The sequence below is a fragment of the Chiloscyllium punctatum genome, chromosome 24 (assembly GCF_047496795.1).
Source record: "Chiloscyllium punctatum isolate Juve2018m chromosome 24, sChiPun1.3, whole genome shotgun sequence".
NCBI lineage: Eukaryota > Metazoa > Chordata > Chondrichthyes > Orectolobiformes > Hemiscylliidae > Chiloscyllium > Chiloscyllium punctatum.
In genome coordinates this window covers 65,698,661-65,715,117 of record NC_092762.1, presented here as the reverse complement: position 1 = coordinate 65,715,117, position 16,457 = coordinate 65,698,661, and the positions used below count along the sequence as shown (strand labels likewise).

Sequence of the window (16,457 nt, the reverse complement as noted above, 5' to 3'; positions counted from 1 at the left end):
GGGATAAGTAACATTTGTGGAACAGAAGAACCATCCCAAACAAGAATGAATCTAATCACGTCTTTGATATTCCATGACAATACCATTGCTGAAGCCCTCAGTATCAACATTGTTGGATTACCACTGACTAGAAACTATGTAAATACGGTGGCTACAACAGCACAAAAGGTAAAGAATTCTGCAGCTAGGAACTCATCTCCTGTCTCTCCAATGCCTGCTCATTATTTCCAAGGCTAGAGTCACAAATGTGGCACAATACTGTCCATTTACCTGGAGAGTATTACAACAACACAAGAAGCTTGACATCATCCAGTACAAAGCAGCTCACTTGACTGGCACCTCATCCACCATTTTCAACATGAAGGAATGCACAGTGGCAGCTTACAAGATGCACTGCAGTAACTCATTGAACAAAATTGATACCATCTAGAAGGGCAACATCAGAGGATAGGCCACTTTTGGAATATCACATAATTCTAGTTTCCTTCCTATCAGAAGGATGTTATGAAACTTGAAAGTGTTCAGAAAAGATTTACAAGGATGTTGCCAGGGTTGGAGGATTTGAGCTATCGGCAGAGGCTAACTAGCTGGGGTTGTTTTCCCTGGAGCGTCAGAGGCTGAGGGGTGACCTCAGAAGTTTATAAAATCATCAGGGGCATGGATATGATAAATAGACAAAGTCTTTTCCCTGGGGGAGCCCAGAACAAGAGGGCATAGGCTTAGGGTGAGAGGGGAAAGATGTAAAAGGGACCCAAGGTGCAACGTTTTCCACACAGAGGGTGGTGCGTATGTGGACTGAGCTGCCAGAGGAAGCGATGGAGGCTGGTACGATTGCAACATTTAAAAAGGCACCTGGATGGGTAAATGAATAGGCAGGGTTTAAGAGGAATATGGGCCAAGACAAGATTAGGTTTCAATATCTGGTCGGCATGGATGAGTTAAACCAAAGGGTCTGTTTCCGTGCTGTACATCTCTCTGACTCTCTGTACAGGAGCACCACTACCTGCAATTTCCATCAAAGCACCACACCACCATGATTTGGAAAAATATTGCTGTTCCTTCATTGATGCAGGGTCAAAACCCTGAGACTCATTTCCTAACAGTACTCTAGGTGGATAAAGTCTACAATGGACTGTAGAATTCAAGGAGGTAACCACCGTTTCAAGGGCCATTAGGAATGAATTCTGGCTCAACCAATGGTGATCATATTCTGTGATAAAAAAAGGTAATGAAAAGGTACACAGGATTTGCCTCAAGTTAGGAGAGGGACAGTCGAGATTTAGTTCAATACACCTTTTTGAAGGGTAAAAGCATCTCAATTATACCAATCAATATAAAGAAAATTTCACTGTAAGCATCATACCGCATGAACTTACTTTCCTTCATTGACGAATAGAAGTAAATCTAAAAGCTACTCTAATATTTTATTGTGCCTCACTCCCCATAATCAAAACCTTTTATTCCATGAAGATTCAACTGGTAAAAGATACTCTTCGGCATAACTGAGTGCCTTTTCAATTCTGTTTCCTCAAAACTCCAACTATCTTTTAACACTAAATACGAAGAGCTCAAGTCTTTTTTTAATCATAAGATAAAGACCGTCCATGTAGTTATTTTGGTCCCAGCCATAGTTTCCCTTCATTTTGTCCAAAGTCTCTTCCCATTACTTACACCTCCTACTTTTGTTTAACTCCTGACCATTAAACAACCTGTTTCCAACTACTTATTCCGGTCTCCAATCCCACAATGCTCCAATGTTTATTCACACTCTTAACCTGTAAATAGCTCCTTCAAGCACCATCCAATTCCCTCAAAGTCACCATTACCATCCTCCCTCAAAAGTAAACTCTCCCTCCGTTCGTTCATTTTTTTTGAAATGCGCCCCTCCTTTAACATGTTTTCACCTCCCAGCTCTATATTATGCCCACTAAAAACACCAAATTTCAGTACTAGAACCTAGCAGTGGCTGTTATGGTAGAGGAGGAGGAGGAGGAGGAATGTGGGCATCCATTCAATGGACTCACATAAATGATCATTTTAAGTATTAAAAGAAACTGACTTCTGAATATCAAAAATCACCAAAAAAGGAAAATTAGCAAGTACGAAAATTATTGTTTAAACAAAGATCTTCAGTATGTTTCAGCAGTGTTAGTTGACGGTGGTGTGTACTCCAAACCAGTTCTTACCCTTCTTTAGTTTCTTCTCCTGGATTTTTTCTGTGCTCAGTTTATAGGCCTCAGTTTGCTGAAATTCTTTAAGCTCTTTCAGGTACTGTTGTTTGTCCTTTTCTGCTTCGTCCAAATAATGCTAAATATTGGATTAAATAAAAGTTTTCAACTGCTGGGTGAATAAGTGTCAGTGGCATCATGTGCATTAAGTTTATGCCTGTAATCATTCATTGTGACCTTAATCAGCATAATATGTTGTACCAGGTTTCACAAGGTTTGCTCTCAAGCTTGAAATTTCCATTTGTGACGCACGTCGGGTATTCAGGACAATAAATATTGTTTCTAGAACAACATGTAAAAACTGAAACATTTCCTGCCACATCTATATGGACAAAAATCATATTCTTTTAAACTCTCTATCCAAGATCATAACTAATATAGCAAACATTATAAAATTATGGCCCTGGTCTTCAGTGTAGTCATTCTGGGAACAGTGTTACAAGTGAAAGTCTTACTTATGACAAATCAAATTTTTGAGGAAAGCATAAAAGAACAGCACAGTAGGATTAGGAGCTATCTTCTGCGAGGATCAGGAGTGAGAAACATATAAATAAAGTACAGATCTTTGCAAAAAGCAAAGAGTTTGTTCCTCTGAGACAGGCAAGAAGGGGTAAGATTAAGGAACCTTGGACGATGAGAACAGGGGAGCTTCTCGTCAAAAGTAAGAAGGCAATAAGATGGAGAAAGCAAGGATCTAGCACAGTTTTAGAGGATTAGAGGATTACATGCTTACTAGAAAAGGAACTCGAAATGGACTGAGGAGAGCCAGGAGGGGGCATGAGAAAGGCCTGGTGGGAAGGATTAGGGAGAACCCAAAGGCATTTTAGATATACGTGAGGAATAAGAGAATGAGCAGGAAGAAGGTAGGGCTGGTCAGGGATAGCATAGGGAACTTGTGCATGAAGTCCGAGCAGATAGGGGAAACCCTAAATGAGTTTTTTGCTTCAGTTTTCATGAAGGAAAGGGACCTTGTTGTGAATGAGAACTTTGAGAGGCTGGGAAATGGGCTTGAACAGATCAAGATTGATGGAGCTGATGTGCTGGAAAGTTTGGCAAACATTAAGATTGATAAGTCCCCAGGGCCGGAGAGATTTATCCTACGTTGCTCCCGGAAGCTAGAAAGGAGGTTGCTAAGCTGTTGGCGAAGATCTTTGCTTCCTTAATCTCCACAGGAGTCGTACCAAAGGATTGGAGTGAGGTGAATGCTGTTCCTCTTTTCAAGAAGGGTAATAGGAAAATCAATCAGTCAGTCTTACTGTGGTCAGCAAGGTTTTGGAAAGAATTCTGAGGGATAGGATTTATGACTATTTGGAAAAGCACAGCGTGATTAAAGGCAGTTAGCACGGTTTTGAGAGGGGCAGGTCATGCCTCAAATCTTATTGAGTTCTTTGAGGAGGTGACGAGACAGGTCGACAAAGGTCGAGGAGTGGATGTGGCGAATATGGACTTCAACAAGGCATTTGATAAGGTTGCCCATGGTAGGCTCATTCATAAAGTCAGGAGGTATGAGATACAGGGGATTTGGCTGTCTGGATTCAGGACTGGTGGGCTGACAGAAGGCAGAAAGAGGTTGAAGATGGAAAGTGTTCTGCCTGGAGGTCAGTGGTGAGTGATGTCCTGCAGGGTTCTGTTTCTGGGTCTCTGCTCTTTGTAGTTTTCATAAATGACAGATGAGGTGGTTATGGGGTGGGTTTGTAAATTTGCCAATGACAAAAGGTTGGAGGTACCGTTGATAGTATAGAGGGCTATTGCAGGCTGCAGTGTGACATAGACAGGATGAGAAATGACAGATGGATTTAAACCTGAATAAATGCGAAGTGATGTATTTTGGAAGGTTGAACTTGAATGCTGAATATAGGATTAAAGACAGGATTCTTGGCAATGTGGAGGAACAGAGGGATCTTTGTGTTCAATTATATAGATCCCTCAAAGTTGCCACCCAAATGGACAGTGCTGTTAAGAAAGCATATGATGTTAAGAAAGCATATGATGTTCTAGCTTTCATTAACAGGGGAATCAAGTTTAAGAGCCACAAGGTTTTGCTGCAGCTCCACAAAATCCTGGTGAGACCACACTTGGAATATTGTGTCTAGTTCTGGTCTCTAGGAAAGAGACAGAGACTTTGGAGAGGATACAGAGAAAGTTTACCAGGATATTGCCTGGAGTGGAAGGCTTGTCTAACGAAGAATTTTCTGACTAGGCTCTGAATTTTCTCTCTGGAGAGAAGGAGGAAGAGAGGTGACCTGATCGAGGTGCACAAGGTAACGAGAGGCATGGATAGAGACAAAGCCAGAGACTATTTTCCAGGCAGGATTGACTGACACGGGGATTATCATTTTAAGGTGTTAGGAGGTAGGTATAGAGGACATGTCAGAGGTAGATTCTTGACACAGTTGTGAATGCATGGAATGCGTTGCCAGTGGTGGTGGTGGAAGCAGAGTCATTAGGGACATTTAAGCGACTGTTTGACATGCACATGGACAACAGTGAATGGAGGGGTGCGTAGGTTAGGTTGTTTTATTTTCGATTAGGAATAAGCCTCAGCACAACACCAGGGGCCAAAGGGCCTGTTCGGTGCTGTACTTTTCTATGTTCTACAATTTGAAGAAAGATATCTGTGAATATATAAATTGTGGGTAAAGTAATGGGCTGGCTGGTCTGCTGAAAATGGATTAAACCAAAATTTTATTTTAAAAATGGCTTTAGATTCAAATCTTGTAATTCTGAAGTGCTTAAAATTAAATAGAAATTTTGAAGTTGTCACAACCCAATGGAAAAGTGCACTGATTCTAAAGCCCCTCTATTCCAGAAATTATCACAAAAGGTAAAGGTTTAATCAAAATACTCCAAGTCCCAGATTTACTTGATGGACTCAGATCAACTGAAAACATAGGCCAGGTTTCTGTATCTAACAAGAACTCCTATTTAGTCCATATAGAGTCATAGAGATGTACAGCATGGAAACACTCTTTGGTCCACGCCGACCAATCTAGTCCCACCTGCCAGCACTCGGCCCACATCCCTCCAAACCCTTCCTACTCATATACCCACCCAAACGCCTATTAAATGTTGCAATTGTACCAGCCTCCACCACATTCTCTGGCAGCTCATTCCATACACGTACCACCCTCTGCAAGAAAACGTTGCCCCTTAGGTCTCCCTTATATCTTTCCCCTCTCACCCTAAACCTATGCCCTCTAGTTCTGGACTCCCCGACCCCAGGGAAAAGATTTTGTCTATTTTTCCTATCCATGCACCTCAATTTTGTAAACCTCTATAAGGTCACCCCTCAGCCTCCAATGCTCCAGGCAAAACAGCCCCACCCTGTTCAGCCTCTCCCTATAGCTCAAATTCTCCAACCCTGGCAACATCCTTTTAAATCTTTTCTGAACCCTTTCTAGTTTCACAACAACTTTCTGATAGGAAGGAGACCAGCATTGCACGCAATATTCCAACAGTGGCCTAACCAATGTCTTGTACAGCCACAACATGACCTCCCAACTCCTGTACTCACTACTCTGACCAATAAAGGAAAGCATACGAAACACCTCCTTCATTATCCTATCTACCTGTGACTCTACTTTGAAGGAGCTATGAACCTGCACTCCAAGCTCTCTTTGTTCAGCAATACTCCCTAGGACCTTACCATTAAGTGTATAAGTCCTGCTAAGATTTGCTTTCCCAAAATACAGCATCTCGCATTTATCTGAATTAAACTCCATCTGCCACTTCTCATCCCATTGGCCCATCTGGTCCAGATCCTGTTGTAATCTGAGGTAACCCTCTTTGAATTCCACTACACCTCCAAGTTTGGTGTCATCTGCAAACTTACTAACTGTATCTCTTATGCTCACATCCAAATCTAGCTGCAGGGGAACAAAATTATGACCTAACAACATCCATACACACTCACACCCCAAAAAAAGCATTGTGTGTGAAGGACAAAACATTGGGAATCACAATTTAATAGCACCAGTCTATTGGCTTTGCTGAGGAGTTTGTTATTCTTCCCAAGACCTTCTGTCTCCAATCACCTTTCTCCCAGGTTCTTTCAGTTCTTTGCCAAAGACACATGGGACTTATACATTAATTGTTCAGTTTCACCGTTCCTGGTTAGAGGCAATTGTTTACAGCAAAGGGTAAGAAACAGGAGACTGCGTCCAAGTTTGAGTTATTTTGGTGTAGAGGCAGACTTCACTTCTCCTAGTCTGGAGAATGTCCTCTCCTATATCATTGACAATTGCTAGCCACTCCGTTGCCCAGGAACGAGGGTTGAGAGGTTGATACCTTTGGCATCTACAAGCAGCCACAACTAGACAATTAGCAATCTACAGCTGACCAAATCTCACAAAGCACACCACCACCCCCACCACCGTCTCATATCATTTTATTTCTCTCCCCTACTATATTCAAAGCAACTAGCAAACACAGCTCAATGAGTTCCAGTACTTGTTCTCTAAAGTGCAGTAACTCTTTCCACAGTCCTTTCTTTTAACATAATCCTTTTCTATTTTAGCCCACAATCAAAAATAAAACAATTTTTAAAAATGTGTTTTTCACAAAATTTTGCATAGTTTCTTGTGATTTTTAGTCATTTCCAATCACAATTATTTAAAATTTGTTCCTGGCATTGCTGTCAATAGTAGTACTTATTGGCTATCATGATTCCCTTGGGTACATGGAGGTGAGTCACCCGCTTCAACAACTATAGTCAGTGGAGTGCTATGAGAAAAGAAGTTCCTTCATTGTTGCTGGGTCATAGTCCATATTTCAAGTCAGGCAGGAGCCTGTACATAGTAGTGTTCCTATGTACCTGCTAACTAGCCTTTCTAGATGGTACAGTTCACAGGTTTCAGAGCTGGTATTAAAGAAACTTGGGAAAACTGCTGTCGCATGTCATACATCTGTAGAATGTAAACAAACAAACCACAGTACATAAGTGATATAAGAAGGGCCAATTAAATGTTTGCTTTGTCCTAGCTGGCATCAAGCATTCAACGTATTGTTGAAGTTGCACTCATCCCATCAAGTGAGGACTAATCCAACACACACTTGCTTGTAGATGATGAACAAGGTATGGGGAATATGGATGAGAGAATTTCCAGCCCCTAACCCACTTTTGTAGCCACAGTATTTGACTGGCTGGTCTAGTTTACGTTTTTGACCAAATGATGAGCCCCAAGGATGAGAAGTGTCATTTGGGCTGGGAGAAATTCTGTGATATGCTCTTGAGAAGCAGTAGTGGTTAGACTTTACAACAAGTGGTCAGACTTTACAACAAGTGGTCATTACCTAGCACTTAATTGGCACAAACCTTACTTGCCACTTAGCAGTGCCTGAATGTTGTCAGAAATATTTTTAAAATTAACTAATTCAGACATGCTATGACACATTTCTGGGAGCAGTTGAGACTTTCACTCAAGCCTTCTGGTTCAGAAGTAGGAACACTACTGCTGTGCCACAAGAATTTTATAAGAGTCTTGCTGCTTTTGGCACATACGAATTCAATATCAGAGGAGCTGCAAATGGAAATCATCAGGGAATGTCTATTTCTGAATTATCAAAAGATACTATCAAGGCCTTTTGCGCAATCCTTTACCAAGTCACCAGAGTCTTACAGCATGGAAACAGAGCTTTCAGTCAAACTAGTGCATGCCATGTTCTTAAACCAAACCAAACCAATCCCACTTGCCTGCGTTTGACCCACATCCCTCCAAACCTTTCATGTACTTATCAAAATGTCTTAAATCTACTACTTTTTCTGGCAGTTCATTCCATGTATGAACTGCACTGTATTTAAAAAGAGTTGTCCTCCCTCCCCACCCCATGTCCTTTTTACATCTTTCTCCTCACCTCAAAAATGTGCCCCCTAGTTTTGAACTCCCTCACCACTTCACCTTACCTATGCCCTCATGATTTTATAAACTTCTCAATCTCCTACAATCCAGCCTATCTTTATAACACAAACCTTTGATTCCCAGCAACATTCTGGTAAATCTTTTCAGAACCCTCTCAAATTTAATAATATCAGTCTTTTAGCAGAGTGACCAGGACTGGACACAGTACACCAGAAGAGGCCTCACGTCTGTGCAACCTCACCAGGAGTTGGAAGGTCATGTTGCAGCTGTACAGGACATGGTTAGGCCACTGTTGGAATACTGCATGCAATTCTGGTCTCCTTCCTATCGGAAAGATGCTGCGAAACTTGAAAGGGCTCAGAAAAGATTTACAAGAATGTTGCCAGGGTTAGAGGATTTGAGCTATAGGGATAGGTTGAATAGCCTAGGGCTGTTTTCCCTGGAGCATCGGAGGCTGAGGTTTATAAACCTTATAGAGGTTTATAAAACCATGAGGGGCATGGATAGGATAAATAGACAAAGTCTTTTCCCTTGGGTGGGGAGTCCAGAACTAGAGGGCATAGGTTTAGGGTGAGAGGGGAAAGATATAAAAGAGACCTACAGGGCAACTTTTTCACGCAGAGGGTGGTACGTGTATGGAATGAGCTGCCAGAGGAAGTGGTGGAGGCTAGTACAATTGCAACATTTAAAAGGCACCTAGATAGGTATAGGAATAAGAAGGGTTTGGAGGGATATGGGCCAGGAAATGGCAGGTGGGACTAGATTGGTTGGGATATCTGGTCGGCATGGACAAGTTGGACGGAAGGGTCTGTTTCCGTGCTGTACATCTCTATGACCATGACATTTCATTTACTATACTCCCAACATCTGAGCAATGAAGGCAATTGTTCTAAATGCCTTCTTAACCACCCTGTCTACACATGACACAAATTTCAAAGAATTCTGTGCCAGAACCCCTAAGTCTCTCTGTTCTACAACATTACCCAGAGCTCTACTTTTAATTGCATAAAAGGTGTCCTGGTTTGATGCAATACTTCACATTTATCCAAATTAAACTCCACCTTCCATACCTCAGCCCATTGACCAATTATCAAGATCCCTTTGTAATCTCAAATAACCTTCATTGTCCACCAATTTTGGTGTTATTCACAAATTTACTAATCACGTCTCCTACATTCTCATCCAAATCTTTTATATAAATGACAAACAAAAGTAGACCTAGTATGGATCCCTGTGGAACACCGCTGGTCACAGGCCTCAAGTCCAAAAAGTACCTCCACCATCACCCTCTGTGTCTTACTGTCAAGCCAATTTTGTATCCAACTGGCAAGCTCTCCCAAAATCCCGTGTGATTTAACATTACAAATCAGTCTACCACGCAGAACCTTGTCAAAGGTTCATGTCTACCACTCTGCCCTTATCAGTCTTTTTGATTACTTCTTCAAAAAACTCAATCAAGTTTGAGACTTAATTTCCCTTACATAAAGCCATGCTGACTATACATAATCAGTTCCTCCCTCTCCACATGTAAATCAAAATCATTCAGGGACTTTAGCCATTTCTTTCTTGTCTTGCTCTTTCAACAGTTGTAGAGCAGAGTAATAAGCGAGTAATTTTTAATCTCTAAAAAGGACCATGAAAAATATATAAATAAGAACATACCTGCTTTTCTAAAGCAGGAAGTTTGCTCCATTCATTTCCAAGCATGCGTGTGATTTCTGGGAATGGCAAGTCTGGATGCAGCATACGAATTTGCTCTCGACGCTCATTGAGAAATCGGACGTACCCAGTTACAGGTGCTTTCGGCCCATTGGGTAAAACTTTCTTCCTTTTCTTTCCTTTTGGCCAGCCCCGTTTTTTCACTACACGTTGCTGTATAACAAACAGAAGCCAGTATACAGTAAACAACAAACTGACGACAACAGTGAATAAAAGAACAAATCAGAAACACTACACTATACACTCAGTTTGCATGCAAGAGATTAGACTAGTACATACTCACCAGTTTGTATAACAATATTGGCATTAAGATACTTGCATTGACCTACCCTAGCTTTAAAAAATGTGAATCCAATTCCAAAATTTAACAATACAAATCTGTATTCATTAACACCAATGACAAGATTAGGTGCATGCACTGATTGATTAGGCACATTGATGGATTTAAGTTTAAATCAAGATTAGACAGAAATTTTGTTGATGATGTTGAACAACGAAGATCACTTAGACTAAATTCAGAAATTTGAGGGTAAGGAAGACCATTTGCACAGACAACACTAAGTCAACTTCAATTGCCCAAATTCTATTTTGATGACAGTCAACATCTACTTTGTTTTTCTGGCCTTTTGTAACTTTAAAGCAAATAGGAATTGTCACCAAAACAGAGATTTCCTCGACATAATAGACAACCTCCAAAAATGATGGAACAATGTATCATGATACCATTAATTGTTTCAACTATCCTCTAAGTCCAAGCAGATAAGAGTTCATCAAACAGAATTTTATCTTTTAAGGCTGTGTTAATCTTTTACTTTCCCTAGTAACAATACATAATAAAAGGGCAATTATCATTTAATCTAACTGTATAATGTATTTTATCTTACTGCCAAGACTATTATAACTCTTAATAGCAAGCAGATTTCCTATTGACTCCTTATAGATAAAAGCTTCTAAAAATGATGTACCCAATGAAAAAAAAGTGAATGTAGAAAATTGGAGGTGTAGTGGACAGCGAAGAGGGTTACCTCAGATTACAACAGGATCTGGACCAGATGGGGTAATGGGCTGAGAAGTGGCAGATGGAGTTTAATTCCAATAAATGCGAGGTGCTGCATTTTGGGAAAGCAAATCTTAGCAGGACTTATACACTTCATGGTAAGGTCCTAGGGAGTGTTGCTGAACAGAGAGACCTTGGAGTGCAGGTTCATAGCTCCTTCAAAGTGAAGTCGCAGGTAGATAGGATAGTGAAGGCGGCATTTGGTATGCTTTCCTTTATTGGTCAGAGTATTGAGTACAGGGGTTGGGAGGTCATGTTGCGGCCATACAGGACATTCATTAGGCCACTGTTGGAATATTACGTGCAATGCTGGTCTCCTTCCTAACGGAAAGATGTTGTGAAACTTGAAAGGGTTCAGAAAAGATTTACAAGGATGTTGCCAGGGTTGGAGGATTTGAGATATAGAGAGAGGCTGAACAGGATGGGGCTGTTTTCCCTGGTGCGTCGGAGGCTGAGGGGTGACCTTTGAGGTTTAAATAATTATGAGGGGCATGAATAGGATAAATAGACAAAGTATTTTCCCTGGGGTCAGGGAGTCCAGAACTAGAGGGCATAGGTTTAAGGTGAGAGGGGAAAGATATAAGGGAAACCTAAGGGGCAACTTTTTCACACAGAGGGTGGTACGTGTATGGAATGAGCTGCCAGAGGATGTGGTAGAGGCTGGTACAATTGCAACATTTAATAGGCATTTGGATGGGTATATGAATAGGAAGGATTTGGAGGGATATGGGCCAGGTGCTGGCAGGTGGGATTAGATTGGGTTGGGATATCTGGTCGGCATGGACAGGTTGGACCGAAGGATCTGTTTCCGTGCTGTACATCTCTATGACTCGATGACCCAGAGGAAGAGTCATTTGATAAATGGGACCATTGTCACCTCCCATTCAGCATGGCTTCTTTCCAGATTTTTCTTTCTTCTCAAGATCATTTGTTGCCATCACTGGGTACAAGAAGAAAAATGCAGACACAGGGAGAAAAGCATGACTATGAAATGAATTCTTAGGTAATTAGTTTTTGAACAGACATGTGGCACATGAGCTGCCAAACAAACACCAATCTTAAGTTGTTATACTGTGTATAAATTTGAATTTCCTCAGACACTAAGCTGAAGTTACACTTGATATAATTATGGACTTCAGCTATTAAATTTGCAGATTATTGGTATAATTATCTTTGAGTCTTGTGTGCACGAGGTTAAAGATCAAATGCAACAACACTATCATAATTTCAATAAATCATATGCATTGAAGACAGACAAGATTTTGAGAGACCCAGTTACTAGATTATAAAATTCAAAACACAATATAGATCATTTTCTTACCTCTTCTTCACCATTATTTGTACCCCCAGATACATTTTTGTCAGACTGCTTCTGAGATGATTGACTTTTGGAATTCTCAATAGCTTCTTGTTTAATAACAGTCTGCAACACTCCATTGTGATTGAAAGCTTTAGAAACAAGGCTCCTGCACAAAAATGTGTAAAATATATTTTTGCATTAATCTTTCCGCTTAGATCACTTGTATGTAATTTTCAAAAATTTATCCAATTTACATTCCTAATCCTAAACTAGTGAAGTGGTGTACATTTTATCTTAAACTACAGTTCAATCGATGTATGCATATAGGACTGAAGTTATCACATCAAGCAATCTGAATGCAACTTTTCAAACATCTAGCTATGCTTGCTCTGTATAAAATTTGATATTTATTAGTTTGTAGAAGTATAACTTTAAAAACTGGAATTTGATTAAGGACTATATAAATTAAGCATTCCGATCAGTACAAGTTTATTCTCTATGCAAATAAAAGCCACTCAAAGTCTTAAAGTTCTGCATGCAAATTTTCATCTTTCCTATTTGGTTAATGAAACAACTGCAGAGAGGCTGATATCTTGTCACAAAGTCACCATTTATTTATTTACATGGGCACAGTACACGGACTCTGACCAGCCAGTTCAGAGCTTGCCGCTAGAATCGGGAGACTGTGATCAAAATAGTGAAGGGGAGGGCAGGAATTAAATCAAAAGAGAGTTAGAGGGGGATTTTCTGTTTATAGCCATCAGCCAGGGCTCACTGATTCGCCCTGGTTAACAACCCAATCAAGGATCTCATTTAATGAGATCCACCTGGCCCTTGCTCCAAATCACTACAGTTACCAACTATCAGAAAGAACTCTGTTCTACCAAACACGGTACCCTAATCCATACTATACTGCCATTTTTAACTCAAAGCTTAGCTTTTAAGTATGAATCTTTGAAGGGTTTAACAGAAATCTGCATGCAAATAAATACAAGTTCATGAAAACTGCCAGTTGGGATCCCAGGAAATAAAAACAGCTAGCTTATAACTTCTTTTAGAGAAAAAGTAAACATATGGAAAACAATATATTATCATGACCAGAAACCTACGAATCTGCTAGAAACTTACAGGGCCTTAAGTAAAGACTATGAAGTGATCATTTGAACAAGCAAATAAAAGGCTGAAAATCAAATATGAAAGTGGTCAGTTTTTTCACTGGAGTCTACGAGGTTGAGAGGTGATCTTACAGAAGTTTATAAAATCATGAGGGGTATGAATAGGTTTAAGGGAGGTACAGCTTCCCTACGATGGGGGATTTCAAGACTAAGGAGCATAAGAGGAGAGAGGAGAGAGAGATCTAAAAAAGACAAAGGACAAATTATTTACAGAGAATGGTTACACGTGGAATGAACTTCCAGAGAAAGTGGTGGATGCAGGCACAAGTACAATGTTTAAAAGTCACTTGGATAAGTACATGAATAAGAAAGATTTAGATGGATATGGGCCAGATGCAGGCAAGTGGAACTAGTTTAGTTTGGGATTATGTTTGGCATGGACTAGTTGATCCAAAGGCTATTTTCATGTTGTCCAACTCTGACTAATCCAAAACACATTAGTGTATTCTATCTTTGCCAAGGTATACTGACTGTAAAAGAGCAGCAGGGAAAAAGGCAGGAAAGTGGATAAAGGAAGGTTGGATCAGTTATAATCCATTGGCTCGAGTGGTTGAACAGCCTACTTCTCTTCCTATTTCTTATGATCTTATTTGCGCTTACTAGAGGGATCGCCACTTTCCAATACAGCACTATCCACATAAAAAACAATTCCATGGCTGTCACTGGAAACCAGAACAGGCCATAATGTAACTAGCCTGAAATGTACAAATTGGAGTAAGAACCAGTTAAAGTCAGACTCTCAAAGTTCTTGTTTGCAGTCAAACACTTAGAGGAGTAGCAGAATTACTGTATGCTTAAACAATTTCTAAACTTTTAAATATGGATGTTAAATTCCAATCCAGCATTTAATTTTGATAACAAGTGGAACCTCCACGCTTGTGAGAAGAGACTCCAATCAGGGCTCCCCCTAGAAACATGGAGTCATTCTTCGTTTCTGACAGCTTTCTCATACACAAAACTGTCAGGTGAAGGGAGATCACACCTTCCTTTCAAAAGTGGTCAGCAGCCATATTCTGACATTCATAAAGTCAGGAAGTATGGGATACAGGGAGATTTGGCCATCTGGATTCAGAATTGGTTGGCTGACAGAAGGCAGAGAGTACTTGTGGATGGAAAGTATTCTGCCTGGAAGACAGTGTTGAGTGGGGTCCCGCAGGGCTCTGTTCTTGGGCCTCTGCTCTTTGTAGTTTTTATAAATGACTTGGATGAGGAGGTTGAGGGGTTGGTTAGTAAAATTGCAGATGACACAAAGGTTGGCGGTGTCATTGATAGTATACAGGGCTACTGCAGGCTGCAGCATGACATAGACAGGATATAGAGCTGGGCTGAGAAATGGCAGATGGAGTTCAACCTCGATAAATGCGAAGTGATGCATTTTGGAAGGTCGAACTCGAACGTTGAATGTAGGATTAAAGACAGGATTCTTGGCAGCATGGAGGAACAGAGGGGTCTGGGTGTGCAAGTACATAGATCCCTCAAAGTTGCCACCCAAGTGGATAGGGTTGTTAAGAAAGCAGATGGTGTTTTGGCTTTCATTAACGGGGATCGAGTTTTAAGAGCCACGAAGTTTGCTGCAGCTCTACAAGTCCCTGGTGAGACCACACTTGGAATATTGTGTCCAGTTCTGGTGTCCCTATTATAGGAAAGATACAGAGGCTTTGGAGAGGGTGCAAAGAAGGTTTACCAAGATGCTGCCTGGAATGGAGGGCTTGCCTTATGAAGAAAGGTTGAATAAGCTCGGACTTTTCTCTCTGGAGAGAAGGAGGAAGAGAGGAGACCTGATTGAGGTGTACAAAATAATGAGTGGAATAGATAGTTGATAGCCAGAGACTTTTCCCCAGCGCAGGATTGACTGGTACGAGGAGTCATAGTTTGAAGATATTAGGAGGAAGGTATAAAAAAGATTTCAGAGGGAGGTTCTTTACGCAGAGTTGTGAATGCATGCAAAGCGTTGCCAGCTGTGGTGGTGGAAGCAGAGTCATTGGGGACATTTAAGTGACTGCTAGACATGTACATGGATAACAGTGAGTTGAGGGGTGCGTAGGTTAAGTTACTATATTTTATATTAGGATTTATATTAGGCCTGTTCTGTGCTGTACTTTTCTATGTTCTATGTTCAAAGGTCTTGACAGCTGCTGTCAAACCATAAGTACACAATGTAAAGGTATAATATTAGGGTAATTAGAGATGTGCAAGGTAAACATGGGGTCTGTTGAGTAGTTACTCAGGAGTTAGATTATGTATTTAATAGAATATCGTTTTCTAAGTAACTATTTCTCATAATTTCATTGGAACCCTCACAGACTCAGCTTTAAATGAAGGTTTTCAGATGGTCCCAGCCACAAAGAAATGGCCCAACATTTATGGAGTCAGATGTACAGCACAGAAACAGACCCTTCAGTCCAACTCGCCCATGCCGACCAGTTATTCTAACCCAATCCAGTCCCATTTGCCAGCACTTGGCTTATATCCACCTAATCCTTTCCTATTCATTAACCCATCCAGATACTATAAATCGCACCAGCCTCCACCACTTCTTCTGGCAGTTCATTGCATACATGTACCACCTTCTGCGTGTAAAAGTTGCCCTTAGACTCCTTTTATATAGCCTAACACAAGGTGATATAGCTTTAAATTGAGGAGTGAGAGACTCAGGACATATACCAGGGGTAGTTTCTTTACTCAGTAGTAGGGGCTTAGAACGGCCTACCTGCAACAGTAGTAGACTTGCCCACATTAAAGGCATTTAAACAGGCATACATATGGATAATAACGGAACAGTATAGGTTAGATGGGCATCAGATTAATTTCACAGGCCGACACAACAGAGGGCCAAAGGCCCTGTACTGTGCTGTAACATTCAATGTTATATCTATCTTTCCCCTCTCACCCTAAATCTATGCCCTCTATTTCTGGACTCCCCAACACCCCCCCAGGCAAAAGTCATTGTCTATTTATCCTACCCATGCCCCTCATGTTTTTATAAACCTCTATAACATCAGATTTTGAACAGCATGAGCTCTTAGGGGCAGGGTACTGGCATCAACAGAGGATTGGCTGTAGCAGAACAGAGTGGGGATAAAAGAGTCTATTTTAAGAATAGCAGCCAGTTACTAGCAT

At 40.8% G+C, this 16,457-nt stretch overlaps 1 protein-coding gene across 1 annotated transcript in view; it reads right to left on the bottom strand.

Annotated features, from left to right (window-relative positions):
• The window catches only part of hmg20b (high mobility group 20B), a 43,375-nt gene that overhangs the window by 19,587 nt on the left and 7,331 nt on the right, over positions 1 to 16,457 (bottom strand). Inside the window, exons 3-5 of the mRNA XM_072594056.1 lie at positions 12,184 to 12,328; positions 9,749 to 9,958; positions 2,187 to 2,307 (exon numbers count right to left, since the gene is read on the bottom strand). Coding sequence (XP_072450157.1) covers positions 2,187 to 2,307; positions 9,749 to 9,958; positions 12,184 to 12,328 — 476 coding nt within the window. The remainder of the gene's footprint in view (positions 1 to 2,186; positions 2,308 to 9,748; positions 9,959 to 12,183; positions 12,329 to 16,457) is intronic.